Source organism: Mastigoproctus giganteus, chromosome 7 (assembly GCF_048544385.1).
Source record: "Mastigoproctus giganteus isolate SK-2022 chromosome 7, ASM4854438v1, whole genome shotgun sequence".
Taxonomy (NCBI): Eukaryota; Metazoa; Arthropoda; class Arachnida; order Uropygi; family Thelyphonidae; genus Mastigoproctus; species Mastigoproctus giganteus.
Genome location: NC_143581.1, coordinates 89,414,010 through 89,435,134, shown reverse-complemented (window position 1 = coordinate 89,435,134; position 21,125 = coordinate 89,414,010). Strand labels below are relative to the sequence as shown.

At 37.6% G+C, this 21,125-nt stretch overlaps 1 protein-coding gene across 3 annotated transcripts in view; it reads right to left on the bottom strand.

Annotated features, from left to right (window-relative positions):
• Prp31 (pre-mRNA processing factor 31) overlaps positions 1–21,125 on the bottom strand; it is a 262,750-nt gene that overhangs the window by 153,169 nt on the left and 88,456 nt on the right. For all 3 annotated transcript variants that reach the window (XM_090376998.1, XM_090376999.1, XM_090377001.1), the window contains exon 7: positions 18,494–18,545. In XM_090376998.1, the coding sequence (XP_090233124.1) occupies positions 18,494–18,545 (52 nt within the window). The remainder of the gene's footprint in view (positions 1–18,493; positions 18,546–21,125) is intronic.

Here is a 21,125-nt window from a genome sequence, read left to right as displayed (position 1 = left end):
GTTGCCAAAATTGTTTAAGCAGTGCATTTTTTTTCTTTAGGATGTCGCTTACCTGTGTCTCCCTGATTTTGAATTTTGCAGCGAGATTGCGAACACTATTTTTTTGCCGATCATATGCATTAATGAGTTCGACTTTATCTTTTAAAGTTAAATGTTTACGAGAAGACATTGTGCACTTCACACGACACTGAACAAAACTGAAACTCAAAAGACGAAAGGCCGACCATATTCCCCCCCCCCCACCTTGCACACACCGAATTCATCAGAAGTTTTACACGTGCCTTAAAATTCTTGAAAAAGGGCTCGCGATGTAAACCTTGATAAAATTCAGAGAATCGGAAATAGAAAATAAACACACAATTGAGGCAATACGTGGAAGAAACGTTCCTAGAAAAAGGTCCGTGAGCTCGCCCGCTGTCCGTTATGGGGAGATCAAATTAAGTGCTAATCTAAATGAAACAGTGCAGATTGCCTGTCCGTGTCCGTTACAGAGAATGTCCTCTAGACAGAAGCTGAAAACACGTTAAAACCAATAGAGGAGAGTTGGGGAATTTGAAAATGTCTGTTGTAGAGAGATGTCCGTTAGGAGAAGTTTCACTGTATAAACACAATCCATTAACTCTTCCATTTTCTAGTTTAAAAGACTGTTACAAGCACAAAAATTTTAACATGAGTATCCATATATTTTTGCTAAATAATATTAGTGTAAATACACCATAGTTTACCCATAAGTTTAACTACCTAAGTAGTGTAAAGGCATCATTTGATTTTATCTCTAATACCTGGCATCTCGTTGTGAAGATAATATGAGATAAAATCAAACGATGCATTTACCCTACTATGCAGTTAAATTTATGGGTAAACTATGGTGTATTTACACCAATATTATATAGTTAAATTCAGCCCATAATATATTATGCCTTGCACATTTAGTCTTCAATATATTTTTGCATATTATGCATATAAATAGCTGTCAACTTTTGATTCCAAATAACTGGAGAGTATTTGTAGGCTGGGCGAAAAGAGAAGGCTTTTAGCAAAAAAAAAAAAAAAAAAAAACAAGAAAGAAAACATCATTTTTAAGGAAAAAAAGGAGGTATCTTAAAGTCCACACTGTACCAGAAATTATATTTCAATAACAAAATGTGTCCACAGGATCATTTATCAGTATAGTTATGCTTTTAGATATTATTATTATTAATATCCATATGATGCAAGGAAGCCTGAGGCTTATGCTGCACCAGGAAAAAAAAAAAAAAAAAAAGTTCCCGAGTAACCCTGTGAGAGAGTGAGAGAGTCAAAAGCAGAAGGGAATCACCAAAAAAGAGAAGAATGATGATATCCAGCTCAGGACCCTGGGTGTGCCAAGCCCATACTCACCAGATGTGAGACCCCGGGATTAGCTTACCTAACATCTCTCTCTCTCTCTCTCTCTCTCTCTCTGTAGATTTTTTGTTCAGAATGTCTGTCAGACACCAACTGATTATGATTGCTTCAGGAAAGATATCTGTTATAGAAGTACAGGCAGTTCTCGCTTCACGAGTTCCCGGGTTTGAGTTTTTCCCCCCAAATATCAAGTATCGACAAAATTGAAAATATGAACATTAACTGCAAAAAATGAATGTTAAACATTCATAAATACTACATTCAAACCATGTGCGTAGCTAAACAAACAGTGTACCTCCCTTTACAATATAATCAGTTCCAGAGACACCATCGTATCATTAAAATATCGTAATGTGAACCCAATAACACATTGTATTTTTGGCAATTCGTTTCAAGATTTTGAGAGCTATTTATCTCTCAAAAATTTCATTTTTAAGGTCATGAGCGTGACCTTAAGGCCATATAAAAGGTCATGAGCATGATTTGTAAATTGTATTAGTTACCAATTCAAATCATTAAAATGCACTACACTTTCATCGTTATCATATGTTCCATTATAGAATCAATTTTAAACGCCTTTGTGATATTTTTCTAAAGCACATTTCTGGAGGTCACGACCATAAAACAATAAAAACAATTTGCACTTTCCGACTTATTGGGCTTTTCTGTTACTGCAAGTAGTTATAAACGGGTAGTAAACTCGATCTTCTTGCATTTGCGAAAATACCGATAGCTGGAATTGTGTGGTTTTTTTAATGTTATTATGGTGAAATGTGTTTCACCTTTACTGAAATCTTCAATCATATAAAAAACATAAATAAATTTTCATAATCTTCTCATCATTCCTTTTTTTTTAAGCTTCGTAAATTTGTTACTCCACGTGAATCGTGTTAGTTGAAATCTGTGTGTGCCATTAAAAAAATGCTTATGCATGCAATCGTGAAATTTATAATTAAAAGAGAAAATTATTTTGGAAACAAACGCCTCTTGAAACATTTCTGAAGACGACGACTTCTTGTGCAACAAACCAATGAGTGCTGAGCCAATAATGAATGATCAACAAGTGTGCACTAAGTCAATGATGATGAAGAATAAACATTCTTTAACATTTGTAAGTCGTAAATAATTTCTCTATTATTATAATTTGCTTGATTTTGCAGGCTACATTTTCATTTCTTTAGATAAATCAATCATTGTTTAAACATAAACTAATTCGCTAACTAATTTCATTGTTGAGAACGTAACCCCTATTTTTATGTCTATGGGTAATAAATTCCCGCTTTACGAGTTTCTGCTTTATGAACGTGCGCTAGGAACGAATTAACTCATAAAGTCGTGAACTACCTGTATATCTTTGGAAATAATGAGTCAGCTTTGTTTACAACAATGGCACTGCTGTTCAGACTTAACCATCAAGGGCATTTCCAAAACTGCATCAAAGAAGAGAAGATCTGAAACCAGTATTTTCTTCATCCGGCTGAATATTCTCTGACACTCAGTTATGAAGAATAATTAAAATGTCAAGAATGACTTAGGATAACTTGTTATATTTCATGCTTCCTTATGCACTTGTCAGTTCCCCAACAAAGGACTACCGTACATCAATTCTTTCTTCTTTCATTATAGCATCTGGTAAGTTCTCAGATTTAAACTGACAGAAGTGGTCTGCAAAATATCATTCTGTTACCTTCAATGATATGAAGAAGTACTGGAAACTTGTTTGGTTTTTTTTTTTTTTGTTCTTTGTAAAATTAATTTGTTTCCAATTGATTCAAAAAAATTTTCCTTTGAATAGCACTACTGGGTGCTGATTAGTTCCCAAATTTGATTATAATATTATAATATTATTTAATTATAATAAAAATTATAATATTTAATAAGTTTATAAGTTTTTAATAAGTTAAAATTAAATAATATATAACTTAATGCTTCCAATAAAACAGTCAGGTAACTTGCTATCTACAGGTCCTATCTGGTGCTAGTAGACTTTTACTGCCATAAGAAAGCATGTTGCAGTCTTAAGAATTAATGACAGAAAGTAAACTGGCTGCCAAACTACATACAATAAGTCTACAATTCAATTTACCAAATTTATTCCCAAAGTCATGCAGCATCTTCTATAAGTGTATTAAATATTTGAGGTTCAATGAATCACTTGCACAAATACATTCCCCTGCCCCCACGTGCATAAAATACCTTATGGTGAAGTTTTACCCATTCAACAAGTTTTTATGTTCAACATGTATTGTCTCCACATATGTCTCTCACCGATATTGTAACTGTGACTGACAAGGAAGACAGCCTTTACTAATTTATTGACAATGGAGGGCAATATTTTGGCATGTATTTCTAGACTCTATTAGCAACACAAGTTACCCCAGGGGCTCACATCTGATGAGTATGGGCTTGGCACACCCAGGTTCCTCACCTGGCTATCATCATTCTTCTCTTTCTTGGCAATTCTCTTTTGACACTCTCTCTCACTCACTCACTCTCTCTCTCTCTCTCTCTTAGGATAACTCGGGGATTTTTTTTTTTGGCTGGTGCAGTATAAGACACAGGCTTCCTTGCACCATATAGCTAATAATAATAATAAAAGTTAGAAGTTCCATATGCACAATTTATTTCTTTGAAAAAATCTTTAATATAATTGAAGTTAGAGAGGATATCAGCCTGAGGCCATAATGTATGTGTTGCATTGACAACCTGAAGAATAAAGGATTTTTATATATATAAATAATTGTAGGAGATTAGGTTATTAATGTGGCTAGTGGTGAATAGGTAGTATAATAAAACCGTAAGCTGAAATCATGGAATAAGACCGGAAAGTGCAAAGTGTGTTAGTTGTCTGACGGCCCCAGGGGTTCCCCCCATCTCCACATTGTGTACTCTGTTTGTGTAGCACAGAGATTTAAAAAGTGTGTGGGGAGTGGACAGATGTGTAGTGTTGTGTACCGTTGTTCTTCTGACCATTTAGCTTTTGGGACCCACCGTTACCACACTTGGCCACTGGGAGGCAGGTAAGGTATCCAGTAAATTTTTGTACTCCAGCAGGCCCTGCCACCTAGCTTCCAAATATTTCAGTGGCAAGGTCCTATGTAAAAAAAATAAATAAAATAAAAATAAAAAATAATAAATAAAATAAATAAATAAATAAAATAATAAATAAAAATAAAAAATGGGGTTAACGCTAGAATATAAAAGGCCAAGAGTAATGTAAGCATGGTTTAAATTTGGACATTATTAATTGATAAGTTGTGCGGGGTGTACACTGCGAGATAGACAGAGTGGGGGGAGCTGAAGGCTGGGGGGAAAATACAGAGGTATGGGGACAATAGAGAAGGTGACCCCAGAAAGTCAGTGAGGCAGTCCCAGGCCTCACCAAGCAGAAAAAAGGGGGAGGAGACAGGAACCAATCTTCTCCCCCCGACCGGAGAGGAGAGTAAAAGAAAACCAGGCTAGAGTGCTCGGTTTGATCGCCAATGTGGCTTGTGGCAGAAAAGCTGCTGGTGTCTCCAGTGTCTGGGTCTTGGAGTCTTCAGTGGGATCAGGTATTGGTTGATCTTGCCTGGAGATTCAGTTGCAGATATCAGCCCGATGAAACTTAGATGAAGGAAGTGAATTTCAGTTCAATTGAGCTTCGATGAGGTCGGCAGTTGATGCTACTGGAGAAGGGTGCCCAGAATCTGTCTCAAGTTATTGCTCTTGGTGGTTTAGGCTTCTTAATGTTCTTCATCTGTTGAAGACATCCTGTGCAAAAGTGGTGAAGTATTTATAATTGTCATGGGTATGAATTGGTATATGTTCTTGGTCCTTTGGCAAATTAATAATCTTTGTGATCAGAATAGATCTCAAGTCTTCATAGTCAGGACAGTCATACATTATGTGGTGCCAAGATTGGTCAGTGCCACAGTGGCAGCGTGGATCATCTGTGATGCCCAGAGACGTTAATTTTTCTTGTATTGACTCGTGGCCTGTGAGGAGGTACGTTATGTACAGGCCAGGGGAAAACCAGCTTGAGGCTTTTGGGAATGTGAACGTTACTTCAGGGATGAATTTCTTTGTAATTGCTCCCTTAGTGGATGTCATCCATCTGTCCTGCCAGGCTTGCTGCAGGTGGGTGAGCAGGTGCCTTTTCTGTCTTGCGATTGATTGCTGGGTTGGTGGTGAATCCAAAGGTGGTAGTGGAGATTCCTTTGGACAGATGATACAACATGCCGCATCTAATTATTTCAAGATCTAGAGGGAGGACTCCAGCGAGGACTTGGAGAGTAGGAGTGCTCACTGTGCAGCAGGCTCTGGTGATGGTAAGTAGTACTGCTCTTTGAATGGTGGCTAATTTCTTCTGATTTGTGACAATAGTTGCCCGATGATACCAGACCGCTGCAGCATATGAGATAGCTGGAATAAACACAGCTTTGTAAAACAGGGCTAGGGTAAGTTGGTTTAGACCCCAGTCCCTGCGGGTGACCCTTGCCACCAATGCTGTGTAATTTCTTATCTTCTTTTCAATATACTGTAGGTGTGGGAGGAAGGACAGTTTTGAGTCCAGGATTACACCAAGGTGCTTGATGTGTGGTGCTTGACGGTTGTGGCATTAATCTTAATCTGCGGTGGTCTGGTTGAGCTTAGGTGCCCTTTCAGGAGGATGCTGGAGGTTTTCTCAGCCGAGATTGTCAGGTTGTGCTAGGTAGCCCACTCCTGGAGGAGCCAGAGTGCTCGCTTAGCAGAAATTTCAAGCTGGGCTCTTGAGCTGGCAGGCATGGAAAGGATCAAATCATCTGCATAGGCTTGGGACTTAACATGCCCAAGATCTTGATTTAGGAACTCATCCAGGACCATGTTCCATAAAGTTGGTCCTAGGACTGAGCCCTGTGGGCATCCTCTGTGGATCTTTCTGATCACCCTGGAGTAGGGAATCTCTACACTTACAGATCTGTCACAGATTTTACTGTTGGCATTCGAGGTGAGTGGACGCGCTTAGACAGGACTCCTCAGTTAAGTGGTTTACTTTTGGATAGTGCTTTTAAATATTTGATTTATTTAGATATTGTTGGATTATTTTGTTATAGGTTTTCCTGTAACTGTTTGATTTTAATAATATTATAGATATAATTTTTTAAAGTTACTTTCATTGATATTTATTTAATTTTATAATGGTAGTTACGAGATCTACCTTAAACACGTCACAGAGTATCGTGACTCACACGGAAATAGCAGATGGCGATTTACGGGTGAGTCACGATTTAATCCGTTGTGGAACCTGTGGAATGTTTTCCAAGGTCGACCTGGTGACTAATCCTACCTCACCTGGGGATTCTTTTCTTTGTGATCGATGTAAGGAGTGCACCGATCTTAAATTACAATTTGGTGCACTGATGGAACAATCTGAGTCCCTGAAAAAATGAGTGCTTGCCCTCGAAAATAATGCATCTGGGAGCTCGTCAGGGACTCAAAACTCCAGCAATCTACCAAGTGATGCACACCCGATTCGAGCCTCCAAACAGAACAACCAAGTGCAAACTACTCTGGTTAAAAAAGGACATTGTTTTATTAGGAGACTCCATTGTCAGGGAAACGGGGAATATTTTTTGTAATAAAGATAGGTGGAGCAGAACAAGGGTATGTCTGCCGGGAGCAACTATTGATGGTGTCATCAACAGATTGTCAAATTTTAAAGGGGGTAAAGAAAATATTATTATTCATGTGGGGACAAATGATATTAAACGTACACGATCTGACGATTTGTTGGAAAAATACAGGACCATGCTGAGGAAATGTCGCAAGTTAGGCCATAATGTCTATGTGTCTGCAATTCTGCCCAGACACGATAGGAGGGGTTATATGTTAAGAGCCTTGTGGATTAACTCAAGACTTGAAGGAATCTGCAAGGCTTTAGGGGGTAAATTTCTATCAGCATGGCCCACACTTGTAGGTAGAAGGAATTTGTTTTGTAGAGACGGGATACACTTAAACAAAGGTGGTGCAAAAGTTTTTGCCAGTATTATTGAGGATACCTTAAAGGTTCAGGGAAACTGCTAGCTAGGGGGGATGTGGGTAATACTGACACGCGTTTATCTGATAATATTGGTCAATGTAACTCTTGTACATACCTTAAGAGTTCTTATCTGTTACCCCAACTGGACGTATTATCTAGATGTTCTGGGGGCAAAGACATTTCACGTAAGCGGGTAGCTAATATCAGGGAAGAGAGACTAAAAAACTTCAAGGGTTGTGTTAGGGTTGTTAAATATACAAGAACAGTAAATCTTAATTGTTTATACAGTAACGTTAGAAGTGTCGTCAATAAAATGAACAAATTCGAACTGCTGATTAAAACAAGTAACGCGGACATAATAGGGCTTACAGAGACGTGGCGCCACCCGGAAATTGGGGATGATGAGTTTCAGTACGGCTTGTATAATGTATTTAGGAAGGATATAGGTTAGATAGAAGGGGTGGTGGGGTAATGCTTCTTATCAGAAGCAGCCTGAGTACGACGATAGCTTTCCCGGATTCAGACATTTCACATGCTAGTATAGAGTCCGTATGGTGTGAGATAGTTGGAAACAAAGGTATAATGCGAGTAGGAGTAATCTACAGACCAGGTGATTGTGAAGATTATGACAAAAGCCTCTACACGCAAATGGAATGGGCAAGTAAGTGTCAATGCCTTATTATGGGTGATTTCAATTTGCCTCTAATTGATTGGAGTAAATGGGAAGGAAACTCGACGTGGGGTACAAAATTTTTAAATCAACTAGATGACTGTTATTTGTTGTTGTTGTTGGTATGAAAGTTTCACGACACAAGGGCAACTGTGGCCAATATGTGTCTGTCAGCGTCATTACGTTCATTTTAATGATTTAGGATGGATATATCAGAGTGCATTTATTATTCCTAGATGTTTAATATATATAAAGAGCTCACTTAGGTTTGCTTTGTCACCAAGTACATGAGAGAGGGTTAGAGGAGCTTGCAAGTTTGCTAATGATTGGAAGGATGTGGCTCAAACGGCTGAATATGATGGACAATCAATCAGGATATGCCTTACTGTAAGTTGTATCTGACAGACAGAGCAGAGCGGTGGATCTTCTCTTAAAAGTAAATGTTTGTGAGTAAGGAAGGTATGTCCAGTGCGCAGTCTTGTTAATATAACTTCCTCCTGTCTATTTGTACGTGAGCTAGAATTCCACAAACATAGATCTTTTTTTATTCTGCGAAGTTTATTGCACGATTGGTCCCTCCAAAGTTGTTTCCAGATGGAAGTATATTTGGTACAAAATACATCCCTATAATCTGTAAATTGTACAAACTGAAAGTTATCTTGCATATTAAGATCTGGATTTTTTGCGGCTTGGTCTGCATGATTATTTCCTAGAATTCCAGCATGGCTGGGAATCCAACAGATAGACACTTGTTTTCTTGCTTTATGAAAAACTCAGAGTTGTTTTTTGATATGCTGAATCAAGGAATTTGAGAAATGTTTGCTGTTCTGTAAAGCTGCTACTGCACTAAGGGAGTCAGTATAGATTAGAGCAGGTAGAAGTTGATGCTGGGTAATATCATCCAGTGCTAGTTTAATAGCATATAATTCTGCTGTGAAAATACTGCAAACATGAGGCAAGGAGACAGATATAATATATTCCGGTAAAACTACTGCGGCACCTACTGAGTTGTTCGATTTTGAACCATCTGTGTAAATCTGATGACTGTTTCTATTTTCAAAACTGTGCAGTGCATGAAGCTTCTGTATAACGATTGGAGAGATCTCTTTTTTATTCCTGTTTGTAAGATGCGATATGGATAAAGGCACAGTCGGAATCCAAGGAGGTTCTGAGTTTATATCTACTGCAGAAATGTGCTGGAAATGTATTTCCCAAACTTGAGCTAAGTGTCTGAGGCGCAGTCCTACTGGTTTATTTTCATTTGGCTTGTGATCATAATTACTCGTCCATGGTGGATTGTGAATAATGGACCAATTTGGATGTGATGGCTGACTGTATATTTTTGCCGCATACATGCACAGTAGATAATCTCGTCGAAGATGCAGTGGGGGTTCCGAAGCATCTGCATACAGGCTGTAGATTGGTGAAGTTCTAAATGCTCCTAGAGCTATGCGGAGTGCATTATGGTGAATGGTATCTAGGCGACGTAAGATGCTCCTTCTTGCTGAAGCATATACAGGAGATCCATAGTCTAAACGAGATCTAATCAATGTTTTATATAATAGTAATGATGTGGACCTGTCGGCTCCCCAGGCCATTGAAGATACTGTGCGCAAGATGTTAAGTTTTAAGAGGCAACTAGTTCGAAGTCTTAGTATATGTTCCTGAAAGTTTAGTTTTCTATCTATTGTTAAGCCCAAAAAGGAGAAATTTTGAACAACAGGTAGAGCAATTTTATTTAAGTATAAGACCGGTTCAGGATGAAGACCACGCATTTTACAGAAGTGTATAACAACTGATTTTTTCTCAGATATTCTATAGCCATTATTTTGAGTCCATACTTCTATTTTGTTTATGGATAATTGCAGCTGTCGTTCAATTGTGTTCATGCTTTGTGATTGAAATGAAATGGAAAGATCATCTGCATACATATATATTTGCAATGATGGGGGTATAACCTTTGTGATATTGTTCACCCGCAGTGCAAACAGGGCTGCACTTAATACTGAGCCCTGGGGAACCCCTTCCTGTTGTATATAGATTGTAGATAAACAGCCTTTGTATCGTACCTGAAATGTTCTGTCGGCAAGAAATTTTTCTATAAATTGTGGAAGTTGTCCTCTGTATCCTAATTGAAATAGATCTCGTAGAATTCCGGATCTCCATGTTGTGTCAAAGGCTTTTTCAAGATCTAGATTTACCATCACCATATGCTGCTTTCTTATAAATGAGTTTCTAATATTTGTTTCCACTTTGACGTGTAGGTCAAGTTTTGATCTATTTTTCCTAAATCCAAATTGGTGGGGTGATAAAACATTCTCTTTTTCCAGCAACCACGTAAGTCTAATATGCACCATTCGTTCAAGGATTTTTCCTAAGCAGCTGGTCAGTGAAATCGGGCGATAATTATACGTATCTTTTCCGGGCTTGGGAAATGCAAGGACAATTGCATGCCGCCATATGGATGGATACAGGTTGTTCAGAAAAATTCTATTATATAGTGCTAGCAGGATTTCCAGACAATCAGAGTTTAGGTGTTGTATCATAGTATAATAAATGCCATTGGGACCTGGTGCGCTTTTTGGTAATTTTGTAATGGTTGTAAGTAATTCCTCTTTTAGAAATGGTAAATTATAGGAATGAGATATCTTGGTAGAGAAATTCAATTTACTCCGTTCAGCTTGCTCTTTATATTTTTGAAAGTCGGTGCTGTAGCTTGTAACTGCTGATATGGAAGCGAAAGAGTCAGCCAAAATTTCTGATATCTGGTCTGTTTGAAAAACGTCCTGCCCTTTCCAATGGAAGATGAGAGATTGTGTGATTGGATATCTTCCATTTAAAATCCGAATTTTTTTCCACACCAAACCAGGATTCGAGTTCCTAGTAAGTGAGGAAGCGAACACGATCCAAGACATTTTCTTTGCTTTTTTCCGAATTCTCCTTGCTTCAGCTTTGGTTTTTTTATATGCAATTAAATTGGCGGTAGTTGGATATTGACGGAATCTATTCCATGCACGATTTTGTTTTGTTTTTGCTCTTGCACATTCTGCATTCCACCAAGAGTTGTACTGTGCCTGCCTTGCCTTACTTATTTGAGGTATTGTAGCTTTGGAAGCTTCTAGCAGTTGATCGTTGATATATAAGACAGCATCATCTATTGGCAGGGTTTCTATTAATTGCTTATCCAGTTTGATTAATTGCATATATTTACTCCAATTTGTTTTTTTAAAATTCCATACTGTTCTGGTTCCTTCTGTAAGAGTTGATTGTGTCTGTATGGAACATACTATCGGAAAATGATCACTGTTGTAAGGATCATTCAACACGAACCATTCTATACTAGGATAAATTGATGGAGAACATATTGTTAAGTCTATTGCAGAGGTGATACCTGTAGACAAACTGATAAGTGTGAGATCCGGTATTCAGTAAATTCAGTTGTTGATCATCTATGAAAGTTTCGATTATGTTACCTCTACTGTCTGTGTGAGTAGATCCCCACAAATGATGATGGGCATTCATATCTCCCATAAGGCAGTAGGGAGGTTGGAGCTGCATAGTAAGATCGTTTAATTCCGATCTGGAGAGAGGGATATTTGGTGGAAGATAAATGGACGAGATTGTGATAGAAATTCCGATGGCTATTCTTACTGCTACTAAGTTGGTTCTTAATTTTGTTTGCTTAGCTGGTATATGAGTATTCACCAAAATTGCCACTCCTCCTTTGGCAGTTCTGTTATCATTCCTGTCTCTCCAGAAAAGTGTATAATTTTGAAATGTGGGTGAAGATTGAGGTGTTAGATGGGTCTCCTGAAGGCAAATGCAGGCCGGTTTATACTGCTGAATAATATCTTTTATTTCATCCAATTTTCCACGTAAACCACGACAGTTCCATTGTATAATAATATGTTGCATTATTTAGGTCTCGGGACGATTTGCTGAATCTGACTGCGCTTTTGAGTTTTTCCGTTTATCATATTTGGGTCTATCTTTCTTCGGAAAATTAGGACGAGGTGTGTCAATATCTTCTGCAGGGTGTAGTTCTAGTATGTTCTCTCTCTGTCTCAGTTCCATTTGGTCTATGTTTGTTTGTTTCTGTTCACACAGTTTACTAGATGATGTTTGCTTTGTTTTTGAAGATGTTACTTCTGATTTCTGCTTTACAGGCATGGAAGTATCCTGCTCTTTACCGCTGGATGTTTCTTGTGAAACTGTTTTTGTCATCAATATTACTTTACTCCAGTCTATAATTTGATTTAGAGGTATTACTACTTCCGTTTGAGTGGCTATAGTTTGCTGTCGTTTCACTGCTGAAGCATAGGAACGTGAAGGTTTGGTTGCAAGTATCTGTTTTCTTGCTTCCGGATAAGACACTTTATTTTCTACTTTGTATTTTTGAATTTGCTTTCCCAGTACCCACATTTCGCATGTCTTTGAAAAAGCAGGATGATTTTCGTGACAATTGGGACAGAGTGGTGTAGCGGATGTGCAGTTTGCTTGATTGTGGTCTTTTGATCCAGAGAGTGGACAGATGGGATCACTGCGACATGTCGCCTGAGAGTGTCCGTATCGCTGACAGTTGTAACACCTTATTGGATTTGGTATATATGGTCGGATTTTGCAATTTAGATATCCTGCTTTAACTGAATGGGGAAGAGAAGGATTGTTAAATGTGAGAATTACTGATCGGGTTGGAATGAGAATTCCGTCTTTCTTCATCATTATCCTTCTAACATGTATCACTTGTTGTTCTGTTAGCTCACTCAGTAGTTCTTCCTCTGAAACAGTCAAAAGGTCCCATTCGGTAATAATACCTTTCGATGTATTCAGGGAATTATGTGGGGTAATTTCAACTGGTAGTCCCGCAAAAGTTTTCATTTGTAGCAATTTTTCCGATTGATGACTTAATGAGGTTTCTACTAAGAGATCACCTGATTGTAATCGTTTTATCATTTTTGGTGATCCAACCATGGACTCTATAGTCTTCTGAACTAAGAAAGGGGATAATTTCCCAATGGGTTGTGATGATAACGAATGTATCACCAAAAAAAAAGGGACAGTAGGCTGAGAGCTGTTTATTTTCATTCTCTTAGCCTGAGACATGTTCAGCTGTAAGTCATCACATTTATTGGAGTTAACTTTCTCCAATCTTGTGTTATTAGTTTTTTGGTCCATTTTCAACTCCTTTTAGTCCTGGGTGATGTCTTTTCACCCAGGTCCAGCCCCGCCACGGGGAGGCAGGAGTAGTGCCACCAAGTGACCAAGCGAGTAAAACAGAAGGTTAGTATACAGAAAAATTAAGAAAGGTTACTTTCCTTTCTGAAACTTCTTCCTTATACTTTAAGAAAGAGAACTTTTATTATATATTTGAATAACGAAAGAAAAAACGTGTGAACTCAAAGTGAAAAGCTTATCTCTCTAATATAATCGCAATAGAATTCGCAGGGAAGATCGCTTGGCCTCAAGATTCGCTTGGCACCCGGGGCCGACTGTTATTTGTATCAACATGTCAGGGAAAGTACTAGAGAAAAGAATATCCTAGACCTCATCATCACACATGAATCAGATGACATAACAGGGCTGACAATAGAGGAACCAGTAGCAGGAAGTGATCACGGAGTTCTACGGTGGATGATGACGAGAGAGGTAGCAGAAGTAAAAGGCAAAGGAATGGGTTTTAATTTCAGAAAAGGAAATTACGATGCCTTAAGGTACTACATGGCCTCTATTAACTGGGTAGATATCACACAGAGAATGAATACAATTGAACTGTGGTATGCTTTTAAAACATTAATCACAGATGCCTTGAATGCGTATATACCATTAAAAAAATACTCCACGAGAAGGGTTCTAAGTTGGATGAATAGTGAAGTTGCCGCATTACTTGAGCAGAAAAAGGTGGCATGGAAAGGTTACAGAGCAATAAAAAGTACTGAAGCCTATAACAGCTACAAGGTGATGTGTGATAGAGCCACAGAAAAGGTTCGACAGGCAAAGGCAGTTTATGAGAAATCACTAGCAAACAGAGCAAAGAGGGGAGATAAAGAATTCTTCACATATATAAATGCCAAGAAGAGCAGAACATATATAAATGCCAAGAAGAGCAGATTGGACCTTTACGTAAGGGAAAGGGGATAGTAATAAATACACCAGCTGCCGTTGCAGATGAACTCAACAGTTATTTTGCATTGATATTTACAAATGAAAAGCCTTTTGTGGCAATGGGAAATTGTGGGAGCGAAGTTAAAAAATATGTAATTAATGATATTGAAATTTCGCAAGATTATTTAATGAAAAAACTTTCGAGCCTACAGACCAGTAAGGCTCCTGGGGTTGATGGAATATACCCTATAATCTTAAGAGAGGCGGCAAGCGAGTGCATTGAACCATTGAGGCTAATTATGCGAGCATCACTAGATTCTGGGGAGATTCCCTTGGATTGGAAAAGTGCAAATGTATCTCCCATACATAAGGGTGGCTCTAAAAGTGAAGTTGGAAATTATCGACCTGTCAGTCTGACTTCAGTAGTAGGGAAAATCATGGAGGTAATAATCAAGGGTGGAATTCAGGATCATTTGGATTGAATTGAAATTCTCAAGGATACTCAGCATGGTTTTGTAAAGGGAAAATCATGTTTAACAAATCTGGTTCGTTATTTCGAAAGGGTCACTCACAAGCTGGATTTAGGGAATAATTTCGACATTGTTTATTTAGATTTCAGCAAAGCTTTTGACTCAGTCCCACATGAGCAGTTGCTTTATAAGCTGGAATAGGTTGGAATCACTGGGAAAATCCTTAGATGGATAGAAGGATGGCTTCAGGGCAGGAGGCAGGGGGTTGTGATAAATGGCTATTCCTCAGATTGGGTTGATGTAAGAAGTGGGGTTCCCCAAGGATCAGTATTAGGACCACTGTTGTTTTTAATTTTCATAAACTACATTGATGAAGGGATAGAGGGCATGATGTCTAAATTTGCAGATGATGTTAAAATTGGTAGAGTAGTTAATGATCACTGTCAAGCTGAGCTTCTTCAGAGAGACCTAGATAGACTTCAGGAATGGTCAGAAAAATGGCAACTGCGGAAGTCAGGTTTGTCAGTCGCAGTGGTGAACACAATAATAAAGTAGAAAGACAGAATATGAGAAGTAGTGAAGCGATCGGCACCAAAGAAGTTAACTATAATAACCAAGGCTACATAATACAAATCAGTTTTTACAGTACAATGACGTGTTTTTTTCTTCCTTTTATGTTTTCTTTTCTTATGCCACCCTGGCTACTTCGCCGTGCCCAGATAAAGTTTTCAACTGAACTAATTAAAAATATATAACTATTTTTCTTCATTCTTCTGAGGATATGTGGTTTTTGTAATTTTGGCATATCAGGGATATAGTAGCAATATTTTATTAGTCATTTCCGAGTTAGTTACGTAAAACACGACTTATGTAAGAAGTCCCAGAATGTATCTCTTACATATGTCGGAGACTTACTGTATTTTTGGATTTACCGGGAACTTTTTTTTACCATTTATCCCGGAAAATCAAAAGTCTACTGTACTTTGTATATGTGTTGCTATTTGTTAACATCAACCTTAACAAAGTCCACATATTTGCTTTTCACATGAGGATCCCCCCCCCTCCCCCAGCAGGGCTTTGTGATACCCTACCTTGATTTTAAGGCTGTTGTCAAGAAAGCTTAGCATCAGCAAGTTCTTTTGCTGATGCTAAGCTTTATTGCATCATTTTTTAAATATTAATACTAATAATAATTAAAGAAGATATGATTTATTCCTATGTTTTTTATGCCAATGTTTTTGCATAAAATGAATAAAGTGGAAGGTCAAACTGGAATTGGACAGCTTTTTTTTAGCAATGGGAAAAGTATGAGCAATTTGGTGGGGGGGGGGTTATAGATCAGAAAAAAAAAAAGTTTGCCTTGAATCTTTTAGACATTCTAATGCTAATATCAAACTATCAGACTGCAAAAACAGACTAAACAAATAAGCAAGTTAAAAAATATTTTAATTACTTTTTAAAATATTTTTTAAAACACAAATATTAAGTGTTAATGCATAAAACAATGTAGCAGATGCTGTTATTTTGATTTCAGGAAACAGCTTAACTGATAACAATAACCACTGATAACATTAACCAATAAAACAAGAATGCAGTTATTCAGTGCTGTTTATTGATGCAGAAATGTGTACATTAAATGGTGTAAATGGGCAGAAAAAAAACATTTAAAATCAAGCAATATAAAATACAGTAGAACGTCATTTATCAGGAAGTCAGTTATCCGGAATAATTTGAAAGGCTGAATTTTTTTTTTTTTATTATTAACAGTAGTACAGTAAGCTCTGATTATAGTGATCATGTTTGCAAATTGAATTTTGATTATAATAAGTGAAAGATCGAGTTTACTACCTGTTTATAACATATTGTACAAACAAAAAGCCCAATACACTGAAAACTGCAAATAGTTTTTATTGATTTATGGATAGTGGAGGAGGATCTAGCAGGAAAATTATAAAAAAAACTATGTCAAAACCTGAAAATGCCACTTTAGAGCATACACTTTATTTGTGGTTCTTTCAGAAGCGAAGTTTAGGTGAACCAGTGTCTGGCCCAATGTTGTGTGAAAAAAAGCATTGGATTTTAATTGAAAATTAAAAGGTAATAAAGCTTTTAAGGCAAGCACAGGTTGGCTGAAAAATTTTAAACTGAGACAGGGTACACGTGAACTAGATATACAAGGCAAGAAACTTTCTGCAGACAAATTGGCAGCGGTTGAATAGAAAAATTATTGATGAAGGCAGCTATTCAACACAGCAAATTTTTAACATTAATGAGACTGCTCTATATTGGAAAAAAATGCTGGATCAAACATACATTGCCAAAGAGGAAAATACAATGCCAGGTTTCAAGGTGTCAAAAGCTAAGGCCATGCTGTTGCGTGGGACTAATGCAGCAGGAGATTACAGATTAAAACCACTGCTTTTGTACCATTCTGGAAATCCTCATACATTTAAGGGCATCAATAAAGTTACTCCTACCTGTGCATTTCCGATCGAATCAGAGAGCAAGGATAACAATATCTCTCTTTGAGGATGCTGCTTCATTCCCGAGGCTGAAAAATATTGTAAAGACAACGACATTCGTTTCAAGATTTTACTTCTATTAGATAATGCTCCTGGACATCTTACACATCTAAATGATTTCACTTCGAAGGTGAGAGTCATATTTCTACCACCAAACACGACTTCACTCATCCAACCTATGGATCAGGGTGTTATTTTGAATTTAAAAGCATACTATTGACACACAACATTTGCTCAGGCATTGTCTGCAGTATAAGGTGAGAAAAATTTTACATTCAGAGACTTTTTGGAAATCTTACAATATTTACCATGCCATCTTAAACATTAATAAGGCCTGGGTGAAAATTACTAAAAGTTGTTTAAATGGCACATGGAAGAAAATATGCCTGTGGCACATAAAAAGCTTCGAAGAATTTGAAAAAGACGAATCATATGAAGAGGTTACAGATAAGATTGTAAAGGCTGTAGAGCTACTTCAGTTGGAGGTTGATGCCAATGACGTGGCAGAGTTAATAGAGGAAGAGGAGAAGGAATTATATAACGAAGATCTTATTGACTTGCAGGCAGCGATAGTGAAAGAAGAAAATGCTGACAAAAGCTCAAGATGAACCAAATGAGGAGCCGAGACACTTCATCACCAGAGAGAGATGGCAATGGCATTTTGTGAAATTGCATCGGCAATGGCGAGGTTTGAGAAGATGGATCCTGACAGCGAACAATTCTTAAAAATTCTTAACAGAGGGGCGAATGATATGCTTGCTTACTACAAAGAAATCTACGATGAAAAGAAAAAAGCCGCCGTCCAGTCATCCATTAATGTTTTTTCATAAGGTTGATTGGCCGACCCCTTCTAAATTTCCACAGTCCTCAACTTCTGCAGTTGCGTACTTATCAGCTCAAGACGTCGATTCAGACAACGATGCTTGAGAGGTAAAACGTACTGACATTATGCCTGTCTCCTCTCTTTCTTTGTAATTTTATAATTTTAAATTTTTTTAAATTGCACGCTTTTGTAATTTTTCCTGCACATGAGATAAAAAATTGAATAAATACAATATATAATTCCATTTACATGTTCATCGAACATTTCTTTTTTGATTCAAATCAATTCGGTGAGCACAGTTGCGGGTGCTGCACAAATATGGGGGTAATTCCGACACGTTAAACCCGACTTGTGTAGCGGCACGGAACACAACCCTTACGTATTTTGGGGAGTTCCTGTATATATCCATTTGCATGTAACCCTATGATGTACTTGATAAGATGAATGAACACCAAATGTATATTTCTAACTTTAAAAATAAGGAGACCAAAATAAATTCAGTCAAAATTTATGGCAACTTACCATATCACAGGCTTCAAAAATTGTCTGTAGTTCCTCCTCTGATAAAAGCTGACTGCCAGAAAAGAAATAATAAAAAATAACAATAAATATAATAAAAACAAAAAAAAAAAAAAAAACAATCTAGGTAGAAATGCTACCTAGATTTAGCTTGTTTTTTACAATAAGAAGATAAATAAATCATTACTATAATTAAAAAAACATTCTTGGGATAAAATTACTCTGAGCCCAAAATAACATGAACTAGTAATAAAAGTGAGAAAAACACAAAATTAAATGATTATAATCTTCAAATCTGAATATAAATCTGCACTGAGATTCACTTTTGTGCATGAAACAGGTTATCCAGTCATTAACTAACCTACACAATCAAAGGAAAGCTGACATTTCCTAAATTTGAAAATGTTTTGAGGGCTCTGAAGAATGACCAAATATTAGAACCGATAACCCCAGGGGCTCATTATCTGGTGAGTATGGGCTTGGCACACCCACGGTCCTGAGCTGGATATCATCATTCTTCTCTTCTTGGTAATTCCCTTCTACTTCTCTCTCTGGGTAACTTGGAAAATTGTTTTTTTAGCTGGTGCAGCATAAGCCTCAGGCTTCCTTGCACTATATGACTAGTAATAATAATAATAATAATAAAAACATAACACTGTAAACAGTCAGCTACTTCACCTGGAAACTTTTAAAAGAACCGTTAGTAACAGTATGACACACACGATACATTGAGAACAGTTGTAGCTGAGTGGGATCTTCTCAGTCACCAAAGAAAAAAAACTAGAAATAACCTGCAAGGTGTTATAACACACAAAAAATAACCACTGTTAGAAAACATGGAAAAGGTTATTCCACCTCAAAATTTATTTGTAACATTAGATATACAGAAACTTCCCTCATTGGTTAAAGTCAGTTATTTAAACTGAAACACTGGGTCAAGCCCCTAATGTTGCAGTTTCATCTCAAACCCCTTTACTATTGTAAATCCAAGAAATAAACATGGTCATTCACAGATAACATGCAATGGGTGGCAACATATGTCAACTGTGGGTCTCATGATCATAGCAATAACAACCACCCAGTTCAGAGTCCAAAAATGTCATTGAAACTGCAAAACGAATTATGCTGCTTACTGAAAAGAATGTAAACAATAATGGAGGATAAAAGGAATACAAAATAAAACACAAAATTACCCACTAAGGAGCAAAAAGAACAATACCAACCAATTTAAGCAAGACTGTGTGTGTGTGTGTGTGTGTGTGTGTGTGTGTGTGTGTGTGTACATAGCAAAATCACATTCAACAGTGATGTGAAAGTTTGGATCCTATATTATTATTATTAGTGGTGGTGGCAGCAAGCTTATACAGCATCGGGGAAGAAATGACAACACTTCCCATTTCACCTGTCCAATCCCTTGTAATGGGTTATCTAGTTTTTCCTCAATTTATTCAAACTACTCACCTCCACAACATCGGATGGGAATTTGTTCCATCAACCACCCTCTGGCAGGAGGGAAATTTTCAAACATCTGACATGCAACCATCCTTCCTCAATTTGAATTTATGCTCCCTTCTGTGTTTAATCTGAGCAGGAAGGAAGGATTAGATAAGCATTGACCTTACTCAATCCATTCAAGGTCTTGAATGGATTGAGGGTTGTTTTGACACCAGTAGTGAGTGTTCTATCAATTTACCTCATTGTTTCCATATTAAACAGCCTCATCACTAACCAGAATTGCAGAAATCTGCATTTTGAGTATATTGTTCTCTAGCCTATATATAAATTTGGACTCTTCTTGGACTAATGTTTTGCTAAGGAGATAGCTAATTTAACATTGCGATCATTACAGTATAATGCTTGTTTGTTATTTGGTTTTTAGGAGCATTAGCAACTAAGGCCATATTGCTCCGGGATATGCGGTGGTCATTCCCTGACCTTTCCACATCCTCCGTATTTGGTGGTGACGGGCTCGAACCCCGGTCTAATCAAGAAGCGTGTGCTACGCACTGCTGCTCCATCCCACCTGGCTACGGAGGCGCCCACAGTATAATGTAAAGTATATTCTGAACTTATTAGTGTAAAGTATAATGTGAAACTAGATAGCATAATCGTATCACTTCACTTAGGAATCTATTAGCTTAGTGTAGTATTGTCAATAAATTAATTAAATTTATTTATAATATTAATTTTCATTGTTAATCAAGCCCTATACTAGTGCAGCAAAGCAACAGGCACAAACTAGCGGGAATGCTGTGGCTCAGGGAGAACCGAAGGGGGAGGAGTAATTCTCCAATGCATTGCAGCCTAAACAAATGTGCAACTGGTGAAATGCTTGCGGACCTTTCTGCTGCAGGACATGATATAGCCAAGGAGGATGTCTCTGTTGTGTGCTAGGTGCAGAGAGGGTCAAGAAATTAGGCACTAACTCAGAATTCTGATGGGGGTCTACGATAGTTTCAAGAATAGAATAGATTCCCTCAAAGGAATTAAAATGGGGGCCAATCAAGCTCTCAGTTGCACAACTCAATGCTAGAGTTCACTCCTGTGCATCAAGCAACACAGCAGCAATCTTCAAAGCAGAATGTACTGGTCCTACAGGAACTGTAGTGACTCAATTGTGAGGGAAAGGGGAAAC